Raw genomic sequence first — 23,127 nt, 5'->3', positions numbered from 1 at the left:
AATTTTTGGAAAATGTCTAATTATGCCCAAATTTAAATTTTAATCCAGCTATAACAAAAATCCTAAAAGGAATTTTAACCTGGGCATGTCAACAACCATAATTCGTATGTTTATCTATTTAAAAAAACAGCACTGTATCAGAGCCAGAAAGTTTTGTTAAAAGTTTTTTTTAAGGAGGGATTTATCTTAACAGATACTAAAATTTATGATAAATCTGCATCAATGAAATCAGTGTTCTACTAGCATAGACAAGTCCTTGGAGAAAATAGAGCCCAGAAGCAGATCTGGGTATCCACGAGAATTAAAACTTAGTAAAAGGTGACATTTCAAATTAGTGGGGGGAATAAACACGTGGAACAAATACACTGTCCATTTGGAGACAAAATTTAGAGTGTTTCCTCATGTTAGACAGGAAAGTAAATCTAAGTGGATTAAAGTTATTTGTAAAAACACAATTATAAAGGAGCTAGTAGAAAAATTAGGAAGTTATTTAATTTACCTCATCCTTTCAACCCCAAAGCTTAAACAGAATGTCACCAGATAGATTTTTCCATGTGACAAAAAAACTAACTCATGCAGAAAATGCAAATGACAAATTAAGAAAAATATTTGTCATAATTATTTAGATATGTTCAGCTCCTCAGTAGCTAATGTTTTTATAAATTAATCAGAAAACATCCAAGTAGAAAAAGGGGCAAAGGACGTGGAAAGGAATGTCACAGAAAAGAGAAAATGAAAAAGACCAAAAGACCTTTATAGACCTATGATTAGTGATTGCATGCAAATTAAAACAGCAATGAGATGCTATTTTCCACTTACCAAGTTGATAAAGATTAAGAAAAAATTAACAGGGCAGGGAAACAGACACTCTTCGTTCTCTAACAGGAGAACTAACCTCCCTGGAGGGGCTTTGGTAACATGTATCAAAGTATTTTAAAATGTGCATACTTCTTAACCCACTAATTTAATTTCTAGAAATTAATCCCAAGGAGATAATCATAAATGTGCCAAAAAAAAAAATCCAAGGGCATTCTTATAGTTGTAAAAAACTAGGAAATGAGTGATGTGACCAGCAGCTGTAAACTATATTAGGTCCATAAAATGGAACACTATGCAAACATTAGAACTAATATTGGAGAAGAGTATTTAATGGCATGGAAAGATATGCCTCTTCAGATAAACAAAGCACATTACATAATTACATAGACCATGAGCCCACTTTTATTTTTTTTTAAAAAACATACAAAGCAAAAAAAGTCTAGAAGGATGCGATATACATCCTAAATTTTAACAATGTTATCTCTGGCTGGTAGGACTATGAATATTCTTAAATTTCTTCCTTTTACTGGTCCATATCTTCAAAATTTTCTACAATGAGCATGCACTGCTTTTGAGATAGCAGAAAGCAGTAAAAGCTGTTAAAGGAAACAAATGGAAAAAAATCTCTATTTCTTGGGGAAAAAATAATGTAATCCTTAGCAATAAGCATAATAGCTTTCCTGGATATTAACGTTCCTCTTCGACCTAAGGTATAACTGCTTGTAAACAAGGTTGTCTGTTAACCTTTCATTAACCAAGTGGCAAGGGGACCAATAAATTCTCATATTTCTGGGAGAAGCCTGTTGATTGTGTTGACTTTGCAATTCAAACTTGCACCTGAATATCTGCTCTCCATTCGTGGGACACAGGTCCGCATCGCTGGCGGGTTTTACAGAGTCCAGCTTCGTATCTGTGACTTTGATAATTTTGCCAGTTTTCTTTTACTCTGTCTTTCATGGATCTTACATCAGAATCCCATTAGCCGTGCATCAGAGCAGACACTGCAATTTTCAGAATGTATCTATCCACGCCTGGAAGGCGATCCTTTAGAACTTAACAATGGTTACCTCCGCCTAGAACAAATAAAGGGTGTCCTTTTTCTTTTCTTGTTTGCATAGACATGCTTTTCTAAGTGTTTATAAAGAGAATGTTACAACTGTAGTAGGATTTTTTTTTCTTTTCTGATGAAAAAGACAATAGAAATACACTAAAATGTTAACAAGACTTTTTTTTTTCCAGTGGGCGTATGCTTTCTTTTTAAAACTATTTTCACATGTTCTAGATTTTCCATAATAACCATGTAATACTCTACCACAGAAAATGTCTTGATATTTGTTGTGAAAATATGAAAATGTCGAGGCCAAGGGCATGGTCTAAGCTCATGCGAGTGAAGTCGGAACCCCTGAGGACAGGCTGGATTCCCGTCTGCATGCATCCCAGTCCAAACTTTGGATGCGCTTGGTGGCTGTTCAACTTTGGATGAAGTGGTCCCTCGCGTGGTGCACGCTTGTTGAGTAGACATCTCTGGGGACACCAGAGTGTACCGTTTTAGGAAAGTTGATCAACCACACATACTCGAAATTGAGAATTTCTCTGGACACCTCTCTCTGTGGACAGAGGCCAAAGTAAAGACAAGCACTTCTGGCCCAGAAATGTCTGTGAACATGGGGAGTTAAGGAAAAAGCACTTTTCTTCTTCTAAGGATTGACTGGCTTATACTGTCCCAGCTGGAACTCACCGGGCACAGATCCTCCTTTGCATCGAACCATTGCATTTGCTGGCGCTAAGGGGTCTGTCAGCATTTCATTATAACCCCCTATTGTCAGGGGTTTAGAATTCGGCCATAAAAACTTGCACTGAGCTGGAACTTGGCACACACCGCTACCGCCAGGAAGTGAAGTTTGTATGCGAAATTGAAAAAACATCTGTTTGGCCATTTTTGAAGTGGTGTGAGAGCAAAAACAGTAAAAGATGCAGGTTTTTGATACTCTGCGTTGGCCGTAACGCAAGTCAACTTGACCGAGAGGCTTGGCTTGGCTTCTTTCTAACATCTCTGGCAAGGGATGGCTCCATGGCATGGCCCGGCCACATCAGAGCAGTTTCAAAAACAGAATGAAAAATTAGAGGACGGTGTTTTGAGACACAAGGAATCGAACTGATGAAATGGTTTTCCCCGGAGCGTTTTTTTTTTTAAATCTCCCAGAGAATTTGAGACCTAGAGGGTTAGAAATACAGGTCACCTGCTATGGTAATGAACCCCATGCGGTATGCCGTATTTTTGCAGGAGGGGATTTTATTGTAATGAATGCACTGTTTGGAATTCTGTTCCCAGCCTGCAACTGCTTCAGACCCTCCCTCGGGAAAGGAAGGCACAAGGGATCACGCAGACCCAGTAGGAAGCGGGAGGACCCTCCCATCTGCGTCTCCCACTCCCTCCGGGCAGGGCGCCTTCATCATTCTATTTTGTGCATGCTCTCTTGTGTGTGAGTCTTTTCTTTGCTGAAGTATAGTTGCTCTCTTGTTTTAACAGGTCATTTGAAGACTTGGGGTGTTATTATTCTTCTTGTGGCTGAGGGATTGAGTGATCAATGAGAAAAGATAGTAGAAGGAAGTTGCCACTGGCTGGAGGGTCCCGCCTACCGAACGAATTATCTAGTAAGAAACATCAAGCCATCAACACCCTATGGGCAATTCCTCTCATCCATTCACTCTCTCTCTCTCTTTCTCTGTCTCTCCACCCACACACCACCCACCCCTTCCGGTCTTTTTCTCTCTCTCTCTCCCTCCTCCGTCACCACACTAAACACTGTATGATTATATTGACCATTTTTGATCTGCGAAAATGACAATTTCACATGGGTCAACCTAACACACATTTCATCCATAAGCAAAGGACTGAACATATGAAACTGCACATTTTTGGAGATCAAGAAGAGGTAGTTTCATATGGTTCAGCCTAGTCGTGTAAGTATATGAAATATTTTTAATATTATTGAATAATTTAAAAATGTGATGATGACAAATGTTCTAGTCCAAATTTTGCTGTTTATTGGCTGTGCGTCCTTGAGTAAGTCATTTAACAGCCCTTCTTATCTTAAAAGGGAAAATGATGATACTAATAATAAAATAAATTACATTAATAAATACAATTATATATAAATATGTACGTTATATACAAATAAGTGATGATGATGATGATGATTCTATCCATGTCAGAAGGTTGTTGTGAGGATCTGACTGGACTCTATGTGTGAACATGTTTTTCAGGCTGTAAAGTGGAATGTAATCGTAAATTATCCTTACTGTTGGGATGGTTCTTTTGTGGTATTCTTTACCCAGTGGCTCTCTTGCCCTTGCATCACTTGTGGGGGCTGTTAAAGACGTGGTCCCTTCTGCACGCAGGTGACCTTCTCCACAAGGATGCACGGGAGAAATCTGTCCCAGGTCTTAGCCACAGAAAGATCAGGTTTCTCCCGAGCTATTCCTCCTCCTCCTCCTACTACTAACAATGTGTGGACACAAAATGTGATGACAAATAGTGTTTCTCTCTTTGCTTGCACATCTTCTAAGCCTCCAAACCAAATAAATGGCTCCCTTGAATAGACCGAATGGCATCAGTTGTAGCCCTCAGATACATCTAATTTTCCCACCCATGGTTTTTCTTTTATCTCAGTTTCTTATAGTTTCTATTTTATACTTTCATACACCCATCAGACTATTTGTATCTCCCCAGAAAATTTTTGGAACAAGATAAGGTAAAAATAAGTAAGGAAAGAAAGGAAGAAAGAAGGAAGGAAGGAGAGAAGGAAAGAAGGAAGGAAGGAAGGAAGGAAGGAAGAAAAAGAAAGAAAGAAAGAAAGAAAGAAAGAAAAAGAAAGAAAGAAAGAAAAACAAAGAAAAGAGAAAAGAAAGAAAAGAAAAGAAGGAAGGAAGGAAGGGAAAGAGAAAGAAGGGAGGACTTGTTTTTCTAGCTCCCTCTGACCTGACTGATCTGGGCCATCTGACAGGACACAACACAGAACCCACATCTTTGCGGAAACGAGACTTCAGTTGTCCTAGAAGAACCAGCCTCTGCTACTCCTCCTACTCGGTTTCTGTGTCTTCACCACGCTAAGCAGAGTGCAGAGTATAGTGAATTGAACAAATAACCCGGAACTAACTCCTGGATGTGTGTCCCCAGGGAACCGCAGGTCCCAAGGCTGACAGCGGCACCCCCAGACCCTTCCCGTGGTGCATCACTTCCTGACGCACCCTCTACCCTGGCCCGAGGGAACCGCTCTGGGTAGACAGAAGGCTTACAGCAGAGCCTTGCAACAAGGTTGAGCATTTCAAAGACACTCCGCTCGATCCATCAGACTCTTCAGGGAAGCATCCCCTAAGTAGGTTTGAAAAACACATCTCCTCTCAGGCTCCTGGGACCATCGTGCAAGTCCCAGCTTAGCCCCCAAGCAACCCGCATGAGTTCTCAAAACTTCCTAGAACGTCTAGCTTGTTGCCAGCCCACAGATTAGGACTCAGAGCTTCTGTCCCCATATATTACCCTGTCACCCGCAGTCAAGTTCCATCTCTCTGGAGGTGCATAAGGGAGGGGTGAGTCATGTAGCAAAGTCAGAAGGGAGCAAGGTGTGTTACACAAAGCAACCTGAGGTCATGAACTCTGTGTCCAGATTCTTGCCCTGCGCTACTCCAGCTGTGGGATTCTGGGTAAGCCAGTTCCCCGCTGTGAACCCATCTTCCTCGCCTAGGACAACAAGCAAATACTGACCTCAGTGTGTTCTTGTGACGATTCAGTAAAACACTACATCTGGGAGAGCTGAATGAAGAGTATTTGGAACGTTCACTGAAATGGAGCCCTAATTCCTCACTCCCATCTGCACCAGCCACATCGGCTCTTCTGTAAGAAGGGACGCCTTCTTTCCCTTGGAAGGCTTTGAGTCACCAAATGAGCCCACGTGAGTCCAGTAAAGGAAAAGCATGAAAAGCAGGAAGGACGTCGCATCAGGAAACTGGGCTCCTCCTTCACGACGCAGTAAGATGTTGGAATGCTGCTCTCCCTTAAAAGGCTGAATAGTAAAACCCAGGGACAGAGAGACAGGGAGAGCCGGACAGACGGACAGGGCACTTACTTCCATAAGGAGAGCCGGTGGGGGAGCCGTTTAGAAACCCTGGTGACCCTGGGACACCCAGGTTGGCCATGGGGACGTTGCTGTAGCCATTCATACTGTTACTGGAGGTGCTGTAATTAGACTGCTGAGGGGTGGAGCTGGAGGAGTAGCCCCGCGGAGAGATGCTGCTCGTGTTGCGGATGTATCCTGGACAACAAAGACAAAGCCCAGGTAAATAGACCTGCACACACACACACACACACACACACGGCGGGGACCAAATACGGCAGCGTAGGGCCACCTGGTCCCCGGCTACAGAATCCCACCAAGCTGACTGTGGGCCGCAGGAGGAAGTCTGCAGCTTGTCATCAGACTTTTTATACCTTCCTGTCTCTTCTCCATCCTGCACAAAACCTTGCCCTATAATTCCCCGCTTCCTCCTCTTTCCCATTTGCAGTGAACACCTTCAACTCACACCAAGGAGTGAATGACTAATGGCAGTGTTGCAGCCGCATCTCCCAAATCGTATTTCACGTGACACCAGAGTCCCCTGAGATACCGATGGGTATCACTGAGCAAAGCATTCTGTGGTCAGATAAACCTTGACAGATGGTGCATACTGCAGCCATTCCTGGAAGACTCGCTTTTGAAGGGCCCAGAGAATAAATAAACTGGTATAACTTTGCTAACCCTGTGTTTCCCAAATTTAACACACCACAGCATCATTCCTGGGTGTGGTGGGGGAAAGACACACTGACCATCTCAAGGGCCACTGGCATTCCGCAGAGCACCGCTTTGGAAGTTCAGCATTGTCACCATGCTCTGCTGGGTGAGGGTGGGGAACATTTTCATTCAAAATGCGTTGATGAATTCATCTAAATGTGCTATTCTTTGATCAAAGACTTGGAAACACCAACAATTGAATGCAGGGAGATCCAATCCATGAGTGGCATGAGGGAAGGGACAAGTCCTCCCCATACTTCTGAAACCCCAGCACAGAGACATCACCTAATCTATCCTGTTATAACCCACATGGATAACTGTCTCTAAAGTTATTTAAGAAATGACCCAAGTTTGGGGGAGAAATAAGGTAATATATCCCACCCAGCTTTCTGTAAGAACTCACCCTGGGCATGAGAATGAGGAACTCCTTTGCAATGGATGAATAAAATTAGAAATAAAACTATCGCAAGCTTAGGGACATTAGCAGAGACATTTACTTCCTTTTAAACATGGTTGATAATAATTTAGCACCTTAATAAAATCAACCTCAAAGACAAAACTCTTTACACAATATGCTTTATGTGTAAAAGCACAGTTAACTGTGTTGCTATATTTGCATACATTTGCATATATTTGTATATGAGATAACATACAAGTAGAAGTTACCCAGTAAATCTGAGTCATTCACCCTTGATACTAGGAAGTTGGGTCCAATAAACGAAAACGACAATAATTCAGCTTCTTTCTTTGATTCAATTTGATGATCACAAGAGCAGAAGCATACATTTTATTCAAATAATACCTGAAAATCTAGTTTCAGGAAGCCAAAACCCTTCTAAATTCATAATAGTTAATCTTATCCTTAAATATTGCCAATTTAAGGATTCCACCCGATGCCCCAAAAGCTCAGTCTACCAATACACCTAATGTTGAGATAATCCAATGACTGCATTGCTTTTGTTTGGGACACACACTTGACGGCATATGAATCAAGCTTTAACTCCCCCACCTCCAGCAGAACCACCGTTTTGAGTGTCTAAGACGTCTGCATTTTGACTCTGAGGAAGGCAGTACCTTGATTGTTCCCCTGTGTTGACTCGGAGATGCTGACCCCCAGCTGGCTGCCGTAGGAGTTGATGCCCATCATGCCACTGTGAGCTGGAGAGCTAGAGAGAGCTGGGATCTGGCTAGGGTTCCTGGGGACACTGTAGAGGGCTTCAGCGATGTCTGCGGCTCGCTTCAAAATGATGTCCTACAAGACGGCAGGTTGAGGTGAGTGCTTTTATCCAGCAATAAGTCAAGATCCAGGGAGTGTAAAAGCTGAGTGTCTAACCTGGTTATTGTGTGGTGTCCCATACAGCGCCTCCACCAGATCTGCAGCTCTTTTCAACAGCATTTCCTAGAAAAAGAAGAGAAAGGTCGGGCATAAGAACAAGTAAAAATGCAAAAATGGCCAACACAAAGGAAAATTATATATAAAAATCAGAAGTCCAGACATCACCCTCAAATGTACTAGCCAAGTGGTCCTGTGTTTGTTTTGACAGGTAGAATGTAATCACATGTATGAATCCCTGCGTAAATATATATCTATGTGGAATTCATCTTGAGAAAAGGACTCCATAAACATCTTGGCTACCAAAACAAAAAACCACCAGATGAAGGGTGGAGTTTGTTAAAATTAATAATGTCATGGAAGTTCCATTAAACGCTACTTTCAGACCATTCTATAAAAAATCTGGTACTCTAATTAACCAAATACTCTTAAAATAATTGATTGACGAGAGTTTAGTGGTTTGCCAAGGAGTTGTCCAGAGTACTGAAATTATCTTGGCAGTGCCTCTGCAAAATTTTATTCTAATAAAGATGAATTCTTTCAATAATATCTCCCCCTGTTCACTTTAACCAGAGAGAATTAGTAATCAGTAATCCCTTTCCTCTCATTTTGTCTTTTCCACCTCCTGTTTTTAACAGCCTTTTAAATTGCTATTAACCTACTTTCCAGGTATCATCTAATTTAATGGTGGGGCTGGGGATTTTTCCAAGAGGAAAATAAAGGTGTGATGTAGAAGCAACTGTGGTGCTTGGATTTTACTCACAGAAAAGAGACCATGGCATTTTATAATGTATGTGCTTAAAATGCAAACCTAATTGTTAAAATTTAATAATTTCTCATTAATCAAATACCTAATACATGGATGTACTTTTAAATAAAGAAAGCTAAAATAATTTCTGTAAGCAAGTTCACTTAAAAGTGATACATTTCATAGAAATTTCATATGGAGATGGTTTTCACTCTATTAAATATCTGTGTACATACTAGGCCCTTGGCGAATACTTGATTGTGGGTTAAAGTGTCCCTTTGATTGTGGGTCAATAAAAGTACATTTAAATACAAAGGAATGGAACTTACATGTTTAAGCAGTTACAGAATTATTTATTTTCATAAAGTTGCCAATGTTTTATAAGCGGAAAACACGTGGCGTATCTATTTTATAGGCCCACATTTTCAGATTTTTGTATTTCCTCAGAGATTAATCACAATATATTTCATAGATAGTAGATACTTCATGTGCATCTTGCATCTCAAGCTTAGCCAAATTCCAGGGCCTAATTCAATTTTAAAGAGACTCAAGCTGCTAGGTTCCTCTCAGTTTGCTGAAATTCGACAAGAAGCTTTTCATATGTCGTTTTCCGCAGTGTGTTACCTTAGCTAATCTCTCCGGATCCCCAGGATGCCTTGGGATGACTTTCTGCAGTCTCTGGAAGCCGTAGTCTATGGTGGGTTCATTTAATGCTGGAAAACAAAAGCCCTCTTTTTGAGTCTGTGTCCTGGCCATAAAGCAAAGCTTCTAATTACGTCTGCCATGGGTAACAGAAAGGTTCTGATACTATCTGTCTAGGAATTGATTCATACTGGATACAGTCAGTCAAGGATTTCTGCTATTCATGTTGGTTAATTCACATGTATAAGTTTGGAATTAACAGTAATTTAATCATTGGAATGACAGCTCCAAATTTCAGGATTATTGTAATTATGCCATCTTTTCTGCCCTAAGTGCGCACACATAGAATTCTCTGCTCACTCGCAAATAATCAGAAACCTTACACAGTCGACTGGATCCCATCCCAGGTTCCTATGAAGATGGCAACGTGTTTTACTTGCCTCTCCCTTCACCCCCTCCTTCCCGTCCCCAAGCCTACCTTCATCGTCTAGTGACTCTTCTCCTGAATATCACTTTTTCCTAATTAAGCTGTTAAATATTTACATTCATACGTATATAAACCTTCGGTGAGTTTACTCTCATAAAGCCCTACTCTTATGCATAATACGCTTTCAGAATTTTCAATTATATTTCGTTCCACGCACGTTCACTTAATGTCAGGCTCCAACTGCAAGTTCCAAGGGAGCAGAACTCGTGCCAGTTTTGCTTAGCCACTGCGTTCACATCGCTGGAGACAGCGTCTGGCACGTAGTAGGAACTTAGTGTCAGCGACTGTGAAGTGAATGAGTGAGGGGGTGAACGAGTGAATGACCTATTTCAGCATTTCTGCTATGCTCAAGTGTCTTCTGGGTTGATGCCTTTCTCCTTCCTCTCTTCCTCTGCTTTTGAAAAGTGTGTTGTTCAGATTTTATGGTTTTAAAATTAATACATGATCAAAGCAGAGAAAAAAGATACAAAGGATAAAATAACATTACCTGCACTCCCATTAGGCAGCAGTAAACACAGGAGGGTGTATTTCCTTTTTAATCTTCTTTTTTGCATATATGTTTTATGCATATTGGTTGCTATTATTTTAACTCTCAAAGCAACATCTTGTCTTTAAAGAAATTATTAAAATTTTTGAATATAGAAGCAAAAATAAAATCATCCAGTCTCACCATTTTAGAGATGATCTGGGTTCACATTTTTGCTTACAGCCTCCAAGATTTAAATGCAAGCGCATACTTAAAATTATTCAGAGACACACAATCCACACTGTTGCATAACCTACTTTTTATCCATTTAACAATATATCAAACTTTTCCCCAGGTTATTAAATATTCTTTTATAACATTATTTAAAATTCCTGCATATTTTTCCACGACATGGTCTATAATTTATTTAAATGGCCTCCTAATGTCTGGCATTTAACGTGGCCCTAATTTCTCACTATTATAAAAATCAGAGCAATAATTATCCTTTGTGCATAACTTCAATTATTTCAATTGGGAAATTCCAAGAATTAGAATTACTGGACCAAAAATTATGATTTATATTTAAGGCCTTTCACACATACTGTCAAATCCCTCCTCAGAAGAATGTTCAAATTTGTACTCCCACCAGCAATGCATGTGGTCATTTTAACTTACATTTTTTTATTCATCAGTGACGTTGAAGAATTTTTTCTGATACTTGCTGTTCATTTTAATTTCTCCCTTTATGAACTGCTTATTAATAGTTTCAGCTCTCTTTTCTACTGGTGGGTTAATCTTCGTATTTTTACTTGTAAAAACACTTTCTGTATTAATATTTTTAACTCTCTGTCACCATGTTAAATATCATATTCCAATGTGTCCTCAGATATTATAGGTAGAAAGACCATCACAACTTCAAGATCTGGTAAGTATGTGCGTGTGCGCACACACACACACACACACACAGCCGGAGTGCGTGTTCACATACACATATATACACATACATGAATTCTTTAGGTCCACCAGTAAAATGTGTACCGCTCATGGTATAGGTAATAAGTTTTTTGTTTTTCATTTTTATTTTTTGTGAAGTATTTTGCTTTTTGTTGTTCCTATTGTGAATACGATTACTTCCTCCTCACATTTTCTAAGAATTTTACTAGCGCCTAGAAACACTTTGGTTTTTACGAGTCTGCGCAGGCAGCGTGTATGAGTGTAGTGTGTGTCAGTATACGGTGCAGTCTTTAAGATAATCAGCTTTAGAGTCAAGTAGATCTTGGGTTTGAAATTCCATCTCCGCCATTAATTTCCATAAGCTTCTGCTTAAAACCCATCTCATGGGTTTGCTGTCAAAATTAAATGAAGCAATGCCCCTAGCACAGTTCTTTGCACATAAAAGATCTTAACCAATGGTAACTCTCTCTTATTTTGTAACCAAACTCCTGACAGATGTAATTACTTTTTTCTGTTCCTTCTTAGCTGGTCCATTCAGAACAGCTAAAAGTGATGATCATTTTGTCTTCTTTTGATAAGTATATTAATTCCATTTAGTTCTCTTAATCCCATTCTTGTGTTGGCTAAAACTTCCTGGACAGTACCTAAAAAGAGAATAATAGTGGACATTCTTGCCTTTTGTCCCTTTAAATGGGACTGACACTAACATTTCAGCACCAAATGTGGCTGAGACAGATATTAGTTATCATGCTTTGACAAGGGTTTTTATCAGGGCTTCTTAGAATTTTAGAAAATTGCAATCATATGAATTTTCCCCCTGGACCAATTTACATTGTATTTTATAATAGATTTCTCAATATTTCACCATTAAACGTTGACTCATGGATGTGGTAGATAATTTCTCTTAGTATATTTCTGAATACAATTTATTACTATTTTCTTATGAATGCTGTTGTGAGGATTTAATCAATCACGCTACTGAGAATAGGGCCTGGCACGTTTTGAGCCCTCAACAAGTGTGTTACTATTATTTGCTAGGAATTTGTGTGCCCATATTAATAACTGGGACAGAGTGCGTGCTGTTGTCAGCTTCTGATTGATTTTTTATTTTACACCAGCTTTGAAACATAAATTGAAAAGCCTTCTATACTTTATCCTATGCACTATGAAATTTAGATAGCATGGATATTATCTCTCAAATAATAAGTCCGAAAGAACCCTAATGAAATTGCTCTAGTGAAAGTCACCGATGAAGTCTTAGCCAAACCAAGAGGAACTTTTCCATTCTTATCTTAAACTCAGGTTAGCATTTGACACTGGAATACTCTCCTGCTGGAAATACTTCCACTCCCTGGCTTTCCTGAAGGCACCCTCCCCTTTTTCACCCCCTGCCTCTTCAGCCATGCCATCTCAGCCTACTTTGAGGACTGCCCTTCCTGTCCATCTTGTAAACAATGATGTTCCTGACAACCGTTGCCAAGGGAGTCTTTTGCTGGGCTATCCATTCTTCCTCGGCAACCTCATCAGTGTCCCCGTGATACCCATGTCAAGCTACATGCTGACTCTCACCAATCTTTATCTCCAGTTCAGAGAGCTTGCCAGAGATTCAGCCCTGTTTATCCAAGAATTGGCTGGAAATTTCCACCTGGATGGCCCATAGTCTCCTCCCACTCAAGATACCCCCACCTCATGCTATCCGAAGTGAACAGACATCATTCATCAGAAAAATCAAGCATTTCATCAAGATTTTAAAATGTTTTAGCATAGATTCTAACAGAGAATTTGTTTAAAAGTCCTAATCTCCTATTTATAACTCTCCACAACCACCCCTCCCCCGGCTTCGTTGTAACTTTTTCAATAGTCCTGTTTCTAATTTTGTCTTCCTTTTGTTCCAAAGAGAATATCCTGAAATTTCTAGGTGATTGGATATTAAATTGTTAATTATTTATTCTAATTAATTGCACTGGATTCAAAAAGGTGGCCTGCAGAATCTCTGCCTTTCAGAATTTATTAAGTTTTTTTGTGAACTCATATTAGTCTTGTCTGTGTTCCATGGGAAATGCTTTAAATGTATTATTTAATATATCTTTTGATCATATTATTTAACATATTTTATACATAATTGCTACTATAAATTTGTCCTTCCACATTCTCCTTGTATGCCTAATAGGTTTTTAATGTATATATTTTTCTCTAGTGATTAGAAAGATGCACACCTTCGTTTAATTTAAAGTAATACCTCTAGGTTTCTCTAAAAATATTTAATTTTTTTCCAATTATTTGAGCCTCTCAAATATGAGAAATGTTGCTTATCTTTAATTTCCCCACCTCATTCTCTCTACTTGTACATTTTTGTTGGTGGTTTAACATCTTCAGCTAATATTAGCATTATTAGATTTTCTAAGGACTGAATCGCTTAGACATTAATTTTCATGCTTCCATCAAGCATTACCATTGTATTAACAATAACTCGGATGTTGTATGTTTAACCATTTTCTCTGCTGACCAGTGGTCCTGTGATACCGTAACTTCTCCATCCTTCCATCCTCCGCTGACCCGATTCTCCGGCAGTCAGGTCACCTCGGTAAGAATAAAGGTTGGATTCTTTCGGGGCCCTTGAGGACATCTTTCTGTCTTCCTCACACAGTAATGACAGCTTCTCTGGACACAGAACTGGTGAGTACCCACTTCCCGTTCAAGATCAAGTTTCTGCTGTGTTGCATGTGGTCATTCTTTGGAGTGGGGACCCAGAAGGCCTCGGACACTTTGTCAGGGTCCCCTCCATCATTCCCTGGCCCGGCTCCTCTTTTCCCATGAGCACAATGTCACACCCATTCCTCCAACACCGCCCCGTCTGCATGCATCACCACAACGGGCCAAAATTTCTGGCATATCAATGAGACCAGCCTAGCTGCAAGCACGAATACCTGATTTCCCTTATTTTTATGTTTTTTTTTTGGAAGACATCCTCTGATATATTCCAGAGACGGGGGCAGGTGAAACACTTGTAGTCATGTTACCATCTTACCCAGAAACACGTGTAAGAATAGCTGTGTGTATAATTAGAATCATCCCAGAAGCTGTGTTTTTTCTTCCCACTTAGCACTATAATGTCAGCAATTTTAGAAGACTTTTTTCTTTAATAACAGGATTTTTAGTAGCTATAATATTCAATGATGAAAATTGTTATGATCACTGTTAGAACGCACTGCAGGCTCACTGTTACGGGCATTACGCTAAAGTCTTTTACAGATGTTAGCTCTCTTAATCCTCATTACGACCCCATGACATGAGTTTATCCCCATTGTAAATGCGCTTCCAGGCAGTGTGGGTGTGATCTGTACTCTGGCTTGTCTTTCTCAAGGCCTGTGCTCTTCCCCTTTTCTGCTGGAGAACCAGAGATGTAGTTTCAAGCCCCCGGAGATACACCAGCAGCCCCTTGGGCCAAAGCCCACCCTTCTGTATTTCGCTGCTGGACTGGAGCTGGCGAAGGGCAGAGAGGGTGGAACGTGGCCATGCAGCCAGCTGCTTCCTCTTCCTGCTCCCTGCACCCGCTTCCATCTGCCCCCGCTACCTGGCTTCCTCTGCAGCTTCCTGCAAAGGGCACATCGCAGGGTGAAGCCCTGCCCAGGTTGTCTGACAGCTCAGCCACTAGGGGTGAGAGGAGCCCCATTTGGTGTCAAACAACAAACACATACGTAACACCCTGGTGCTGTCGGATGAGCAGACTCGGTGACAAAATGCTCTAAATCAATCATTGCCACGTCTTTTTTCAAATATGTACCATTTTCTTACTTAAGGTGCCCATTTTCTTGTAGAGGGAAAGTGGAAATTGTATATACAGGTATGTGCACACCTTGCTGACCATAAAGAAAGGAATATCCCATAAGGTGGAAAATCTACCCCCACCCAGGTCCCTGCTGTCCCCATGACTGTCTCTGTCCCTTCCCTCCCATTGGTGTGGTTACCCGTCTCCCACCCCCGGCAGGTTCTCCCTCCCTCTCACTAGCGCTCCAGTGGTCCACCCTCAGCCCACCACTAAGCTCCTGGCCCCCATCCTTCCTGCTGCTCACAGAGGAATTCTCTATCCCTTCCCAAAGGCAGTGGGAAGGGATAAATTTGGGAGTTTGAGAACTACAAATGTTAGCCACTCTATATAAAAATAGATTTTTTTTAAAAGTTTCTTCTGTACAGCGCAGGGAACTGTGTTCGGTATCTTGTAATAACCTTTAATGAAAAAGAATATGAAAACAAATACATGTGTGTATATGCATGACTGGGACATTGTGCTGTACACCAGAAACTGACACATTGTAATTGACTGTACTTCAATAAAGAATAAAATAAAATAAAAAATAAAGCTGGGCTGTACTGTAATCAGCAAACAGAACGCTTTCTCCTTCATAGACGTTATCACACAGTCATGCTGATGATTCTCCCTATTAGATGAAAACCGCCAGGACCCAAGGGTGATGTCTGGTTTAATGTGCCCGCCCTGCCCTCCTCCCTCCTAAGTCAGAAATAGCAGACTGTCCTGACCACACTGGGCTAGCAATTCCTGTTTTAAATTGAGTGAGCAAATCTGGCTTACTCATCTATTTCTCACATTGTGTTTCCCAGCAAGACCCTGCCAGACTTCACAAGCATGAACTGTGGGATGGGATGGGGTTACGTGTGCATCCAAGATGAGAAAGACCACAGAGAAACCCACTGTTCCCTGTATCTATATGGACAATAAGCACACTAATGTGTGCACAAAACCCTCCCCTCCCCCCCAACACCACTCCACTTAACCATGAAGTCCAAACTGTTTAGTCAACACCAAACTGTAAGAGGACAAGGTGTGCAATCCCTAAGGCTGCAGCCTTCAAAACATCAGGTTGCATGGGACAACTCTTCCCCTGGTTCCAAAGTAACTTCCCAACTGACCAGTTGTTTTGCTTCTTCGAGCTTCAGCCTCACCTCAAGTCCTGGCTTTGCCCCCCTCCCTACCTCCATGGGTGTTCTCGGACTTTTCAGCCATGGTGCGAGCCACATAAGCCTCAATTAGCTAATGAGCTGCCCGAGACCAGCACCAAGACCGTCTCTAAGGGCCAACCAGATCATTAACCGCCATCATCGGTGTGAATTTACAACCTCTCCTACCACGTGGAGTGCAGGGGTGTTGTGAAGTCCTGCCAAGCCCTTTGGCTGACAGGGACACAGAGAAATGCTGGCAAGGCAGAAACAGAGTAAATTAAAAATATGCTTCCACCTATAGGCTCTATTTATCTATGTCTTTCTTTAGTAACATAACATTAAGGTAAAAGGTCATATCCCCACTGAAATATAATTTATATTTACCTTTTATTAAATAATTATGGCATGGCATGAAGTTAAATATTACAGAAGCTAATCAAGGGGGAATTCAATAGAGAAAACTCAGACATGAGAATTTCGTCTTTGCTATACATAGAATGTCTTAATCCTCCACTGGGAGTCATTCGGGTTTGCTTAAGGAGTTTAATAATACACATTTCAACTGCCACAGAATCTAAATCCCATTTGGATCAGCCTTGGAAAAACTTTCATCAATACCTTGAGATTTCATAATATTTCTCCTGAGAGCCCAGATCTTTTGTGTCATTTCTCATTTTGACTGCGGGTGTAATATATGAGGTTACTGACATATCTTGGACCCAATGAAGAGATATAAACTATAGGCAACGTGTGAAGGGTTTCTTTTATAAGTAAATAGTATTTCACTAAAAATATCTAGTGGGAACCACTCATATGAAAAAAAAGCTGGCTGTTACTCAATATTAATTTTCCCAAAGGGTTGGTGTGATGTATAAATTTTGTATGATCGTTTTTCCTTGAGAGGAGGCGTGTAAACCAGATAATGCTTACCCTAGCTCATGCCTCTACTTCTGTTTCCCAGAAATATAAGGGACACTGGCTAACATGGAAAGGGGACTCTCAGTGAGACTTCTGGTCAACCCTCAAAGAAGCCGGTGTTGACTTTGCAAGCAGGTGGTCATTTCTACCCTTGACCAATAGTCCTGATCACAAAGACGGCAACATCAAGGGCCAATCAAGCTCCTTTGCAAAAATCTGAGGAGATGAATAGGATTCTGCGGTGAAGGAAGATCCGAGTGCCCAGTGAGGCTGCCACTCTGGGATGCTGGCCTGGGTTGCAGCCATCCTCACTGGTAAGTCTTCAGTCGGAGCCTAGGATCATCGTGACGTCTATGGATGGCCATCAGGAAGCCGATGAAAGTCCAGAGAGGCAGAGCCTAGCTGTGTGTCTGCACACGTGGGCATTTACCTGCAGCAAAGGATCTTCACTTTCAGCAGATGTGCACGGAGCCCACGGGCCAGTAAGGGGTCCAGGCCACAGAACTAGAGGATATCTCCTGTCCTAACTTCAAATCCCAACATTCTCCAAGAAGAAAGGAAGCAATGGAGTGAGAGGAGTATATATCTCAGTGGTAAGAGTGCATGCTTAGCATGCACAAGGTCCTGGGTTCAATCCCCAGTACCTCCATTAAAAAATTAATAAGTAAATAAATAAAGCTAATTACACCCCCCCCACAACAAAAAAACAGTGGAAGAGAGTCTTGCTCAAGAAACCTAAAATTGATGTAATATGACTGCCAGGTAAATACCAGATCAGAAGATGGACTTTGATGTGCAAGCAGAGGAGAAAACATGCGTCAGGAACACCCCTCCATATGGCGCTGGTCAAAGACAGGTGCTCTCTGTTGACAGGACAGGAAGGCGTAAAACAGTCTCTCTTGTGGAGGAATTTAGATACGCACAGACTAGCTCCTGTCCTCGTGCCACCGTTAGGACTTCTCCATCCTGCTCTTCCCTCCCAGTGTCTTCGTCTCCAAAGTGCTTTGATCCTACGCATGTGAGGTCTGCCTTCTCTGTGCTGTGATTTGGGTTCCTCTCTCCCCCAATCCTCCCAATTTTCTCATCTATTCATCTACCTTCTACCCTACTCCTCAGGTGCCAACATTCAAAGGCTGCGTTGGATTGGCATGTTAATGCTCCCAAGTTAAACATCATAGCATTTGATGGTGGAGTGGAGATAGAATATGTAGTCTGGTCCTTGCCTGGGAATCTGGGATCTGCCTTAATTCCTAGCCCTTACCAATCACGTCACCTTCAAGGGCAGATGGATTTTGGTTTATTTCTCTGCAAAAACAGAAAGCCAAGCTAAATGGCCTTTGAGACCTTTTGTAAGTCCTTGCATTATATGACTCTAAGACTATATTCATTTGGCGCAGTGCAATTCCTGCAGAAGTGGGGACGGATAGAGTCGAGTCCAGAGGCTAGTGAATTAAGTTGTCTTCTACCTTCCTACTGACATCTCTCCCTGCATCCATTTGTTTCAATGGAGCAAAAGTTCAGTGTCACCAATTAAAAAAAAAAAGAAAGAAAGAAAAAGAACCAAGATAATAGAGGAACACATTCTGAAGAGGTTGTACCTGCCTTTGTAGATACAGGAGCAAGAACACAAAGTGAGAACCAGCAGTGCACAAGTGAAAGATTAGACGGAAGCCTTTGATATTTAATTTTAAATGAAATATTAATTTAATATTTAATTACGCTTTGGTTTCAAGAAAAACTCCAGCAGCAAGACAGATTGTTTGAAGAAGGGAGTAATATACATGGTTAAGGAGACAACTGTAAAAATTAAAGATAAATTTCAAGGGTAAATCTAAATGCCACAGCGGAGCAGTTATGAATGCGCTCTCTTCTCTGCGATGTGTATTCGGAATATCGTAGCTGAGAGCACCAGGCCCTTAAGAGGCTGAGATGTCTCCAGCGAAACAACAAGCCCCTATTCTGGGGCTTCCAACAGAGACATCAGCCGAACGATGGATCCGAATTTTACAAGAGGTGGGGGCGGGAGGCCACTTTAGTAAAGCTACAGGCTACCGGCAGGGCTCTTCATCCAATGTGCTTCCAGCGTGAACAGGGAACAGCTGTACTTGGGCCAGCTTTTGATGTCTGATTTGGGTATATTTAACTAAAAATCAGATTCATTTCTTAAATGAGTTTTTTTTTTTTCAGGATAATGCTATAAGGAAAAAAAGTGAGCTGGATGAGCTATTAACAGCTACAATCCAGCATGCACATCTGTGCAGTGCAGCCCCCTGGAAGGAGGGAGGGCCCCACAGCACACGCCGAGCCCCAGGGAGGGTGCAGGATATGATGTGGGGGGTTGTGGAAAAATCTAAGCCTTCCGTTTCTCCTCCCAACTGCCGCCTGGTCTTGGCCATTTTCTTGGTGATTAACGCTTTTGCCCAAATAATGAACAGGGATATATAATCAAATGCATTTGTTTGTGCTCAAAGTAGGAGATAAGAAGTGTTCTGGGAAGGATGTGAGTTGACAGAGATTCTTTGGCTTCTACGTGTGTCTCGACAGCCAGGGTGTCCTGCCAGCTTCTAAACTCAACCTCACGCCTTGGGAAGCAGCTCCGGGCCTGCACCTGAGCCAGCTGGACCCGGCTGGTTTCTCCTAGTCCTTTGCCCTCCTTTAAAAACCTGGTTCCCTTCAACCCACCTGCGGCGAGCACCCTAGCTCTCAGGCTGCCTTGGCTTTCTCTGTCACCCCAAAACCCTGACTTCTAATCTAGATCCAGATATTAGAAGCATGATATGGTGGATCTTTCAAGAAGAAACCGCCTTTTCCAGAGAGAAAACAAGCAAAAAAAACAAAAAACAAAAAAACTCACCCTTGATCCAACAGCAATGAAGGAAGAAGCCACCGAGAACTCATCCCAGAAACTGTCTCCCACAGCCAGATGCTCACAATAGTAAATTTCACTTCTATTTTTATATTTCTATACCAAATACTTCTGCGTATCTATATTGTTTCATCTTCCCAGTAAGGTAAACATCTTCCTATTTTTTAGGTTAGAAAACTTAGGTGAAGAACGGTTCGCTGATTTGCCAGAAAGTTTGGAATCCAATCCAGGCCTCTAAACTCTGTGTCACTGACTGTCTTTTGCCCCAAAGCTAAGATCTCCCGAGTTTAATAACAAAGTGGCGTTAGTATTTCTTTGCCTTCTGCAACTTCAGTTGTTCATGGAGAGAATAATTTCTATGGCTTCTAGAGAACTCAAAGCATGTCACAGGCTCTAAGCCCTACATATCACACTGAAATGGAAGCATCCTTTCAGCAGTCCGGAGCACCAGGGCACAGGAAGGGCGTCCTCTGAGCCCCCTCATGCCCACTGGCCAGGCCTGTCTTCATGCACTTCCTCAGAGAAGCAGCCAGAGAGCCAAGGCCATTGGCATTTGTCAAGTAAAACTACTGGATGAAGCCAAACAGATGGCCTCGGTGGGATTTCTTTGAGGAAGCTGTACGTTGTTGCTAAGCCGGGCAGGTCAGCGGTGAAGAGCGCCACTTCGGAATAAGGCAGCTACATTTGGACCTAGCTTGGTGACCTCCGGGCAGCAGGATTCTTATCCATGAAGTTGAGATACGAAGGGAACCATCATCGTGGGACAAGGTGGTGCTTACGTGAGCTCGTAAGGCAGAGCCTGGCCCCACGTGCTCAGCAGATGACATGATCACTGATATACCATCTTCCTCATATCCTTACAAGTTCAATCTGGTGATAGAGCTTACGGGGGGCTTCTTAACCAGCAATCAAATGTTTAACCCAGATTCTGCAAAAAGCCATAGGAACAGTACCGAGAAGGTGTGCTTGACGACCCCCTATACCCTCAATGACCTGCCATCAGCTCACGCATCGTGACTCTTCATCACTTCCTGTGAATGGTGCACATTTTGCAAGTACAGACAGTGGAAGTTATGCGCCCAAATGCCATGCTCCCGACTTTCTCCCTCTGAATCCCCAAGACAGACAAGAAGTACCTGGACACCCAGTAACCATGGCCCCATGGGGCGCCCCTCCCAGGACTGTTTTTCTGCACTGCCTGTAGAAAAGTCTGCAAGCTGGGTAGGGCACCTCTTCCCCGTAACCCTTGGCTGGTACCGCCTCTGGGTCTCAAACCAGATAGAGGCAAATGGACCTTTCCCGATGCGCTAGCTTCTCACGGGCATCTCTTGACTCGGCAGCAGCAAGCTGCGTGCTAGCAAATCATGGTTGGAGGAAAAGAGACCTGCAAAGTCGCACGTGTGAAGAAAAGGTGTTGTTTTTCAGAGGCCCTGATGTTGTTTACGCTGTACTTGGCAGCAACAACCATGGGGAGCCGATTACTGCATTGTGGCTAATTATACCAGGCAAGCTGCAGCTAATAGGTTTGGGTTTATTGTGGTGGTGCATCCTTGGATACAGGAACCATCAGTGATTGGACCACGAGCCATAGGATATGTGTGGTGGAGTGAGGCTGAGGGAGGGGACCTTTGCTGGAGGGTCCCTTCCCACCTCCGGCTTTTTGAGTCTCTTTCTAGAACGTTCCATCTATGAGGAAACACTATTGTGTTCATGGTGTAATGATTCAGTCTCAGAAGAACTGCCCCACGTTGTGGAGTACTTTATAAGCCAGGAGGTCACCGCAGCAGCCTGATGAGCAGGACTCAGCTCTTCCATCTCATTTCTTTGTTTGAAATACAAATTCACAGACCCTCCCAGAGAGCGTGATTCAGTATATCTGGAATGGGGCCCAAGGCGATGCGCAGCCAAATTAGGGGAACAGCTTTGGGTAATAGTATAATCAGCACCGGGGCTTTACAGATGAAGAAAATGAGGCTCAGGGAGGTTAGGTGACTTGACAAAAGGACAAACAGGTCATTGACGATAGAGCCTGCATCGGAAAGCAGGTCTTCTGGCCGGTCCAGCACATCTCCTCTGAGATCCCATCCTAGCCCGGACGCTTCCTCTGGCCCTACTAATGCTCTCTAGATTCAAGTTCTCCTTTCCTCTGGAATCAAGGTTACGTTACCTGCCTCACCACGGAGCTGAGTGTTTTGTCTTGGCCTCTCGTGGTCTCTGAAGCACTTCCCCGCAGTAGCACTGGGCGTGGGACGGGAGAAGCTGATTCCCAGGGGCTCGGAATGTGCGGTTCTGAGGCCAGCCTGGCCGGAACTCTGAGAGGTCTCTGTCGGTCGCCTCGCAGGGAGAAGGCGACGATCCTGCAGGCTCCCTGGAGGCGGCCCCAGCCCGGAGGTGGAGCAGGCCCACCTTCAGTCACCTGGGGAAGCCACTGCTTTCCTGGCCGTTGCACTAAGATTCGTTCCCAAAGGGTTGTAAATTAGCTTTCCATGTTGGTGGCTGCCCGTTGAGTGGACCAGACAAGAGACCACTCATCCATTTCCTGTAGCATCTGGACCCCTCCTTGGATAACATCAGTCACTTGTCTCCACCAACCTGAGTCGTATTTGGCCCAGGAACCTCAAGGTGGAGGTTTTCAGAGACAGTGACCAGCCTCCTGAGCTATCCTGGACCAAGTTTGTATTTTCATTTTCTTCTCTGATTGCAAAAGCATGTATTCCTGCATCCCCAGCCTTCTCACCCCTCAGTGCCTCCCCAGGTCCTTGCTTCTCAAAAGCAAGAAGGAAAAAGCTTCGCTGCTTCCCTGGCTGGAGATACTTTCTTTGAATCTGAAGAATCAAATTAGCCGATAGGTGCTGTTTCAGTATTTAAACATGTGTGATGTTAATTTTTATATTATATTTTCTTCACTTAATTTTAAATTTAAAACTACTTCATTTTATAAGAAAATAATAAATGGAAGTAAGGAAAATGAAAAAATTAAATAATAATATCAACACTCAGAAACCACCATTGTTAACACCTCAGTTTGCAAGCTTCCATATCTTACTTGGGTTTTCGCTGCAACTACTCTTTTTTTCACATATACATAAAATTGGGCCATACTAATA

At 42.3% G+C, this 23,127-nt stretch overlaps 1 protein-coding gene across 1 annotated transcript in view; it reads right to left on the bottom strand.

Annotated features, from left to right (window-relative positions):
- Positions 1-23,127, bottom strand: part of EBF2 (EBF transcription factor 2) — a 183,276-nt gene that overhangs the window by 10,214 nt on the left and 149,935 nt on the right. The window contains exons 11-14 of the mRNA XM_072952584.1: positions 9,353-9,441; positions 7,981-8,046; positions 7,722-7,899; positions 5,946-6,131 (exon numbers count right to left, since the gene is read on the bottom strand). Coding sequence (XP_072808685.1) covers positions 5,946-6,131; positions 7,722-7,899; positions 7,981-8,046; positions 9,353-9,441 — 519 coding nt within the window. The remainder of the gene's footprint in view (positions 1-5,945; positions 6,132-7,721; positions 7,900-7,980; positions 8,047-9,352; positions 9,442-23,127) is intronic.

This window comes from Vicugna pacos, chromosome 31, assembly GCF_048564905.1.
Source record: "Vicugna pacos chromosome 31, VicPac4, whole genome shotgun sequence".
NCBI classification, from domain to species: Eukaryota; Metazoa; Chordata; class Mammalia; order Artiodactyla; family Camelidae; genus Vicugna; species Vicugna pacos.
Note: the sequence above shows the minus strand (reverse complement) of the source record. Positions and strands in the feature narration are given on the sequence as shown.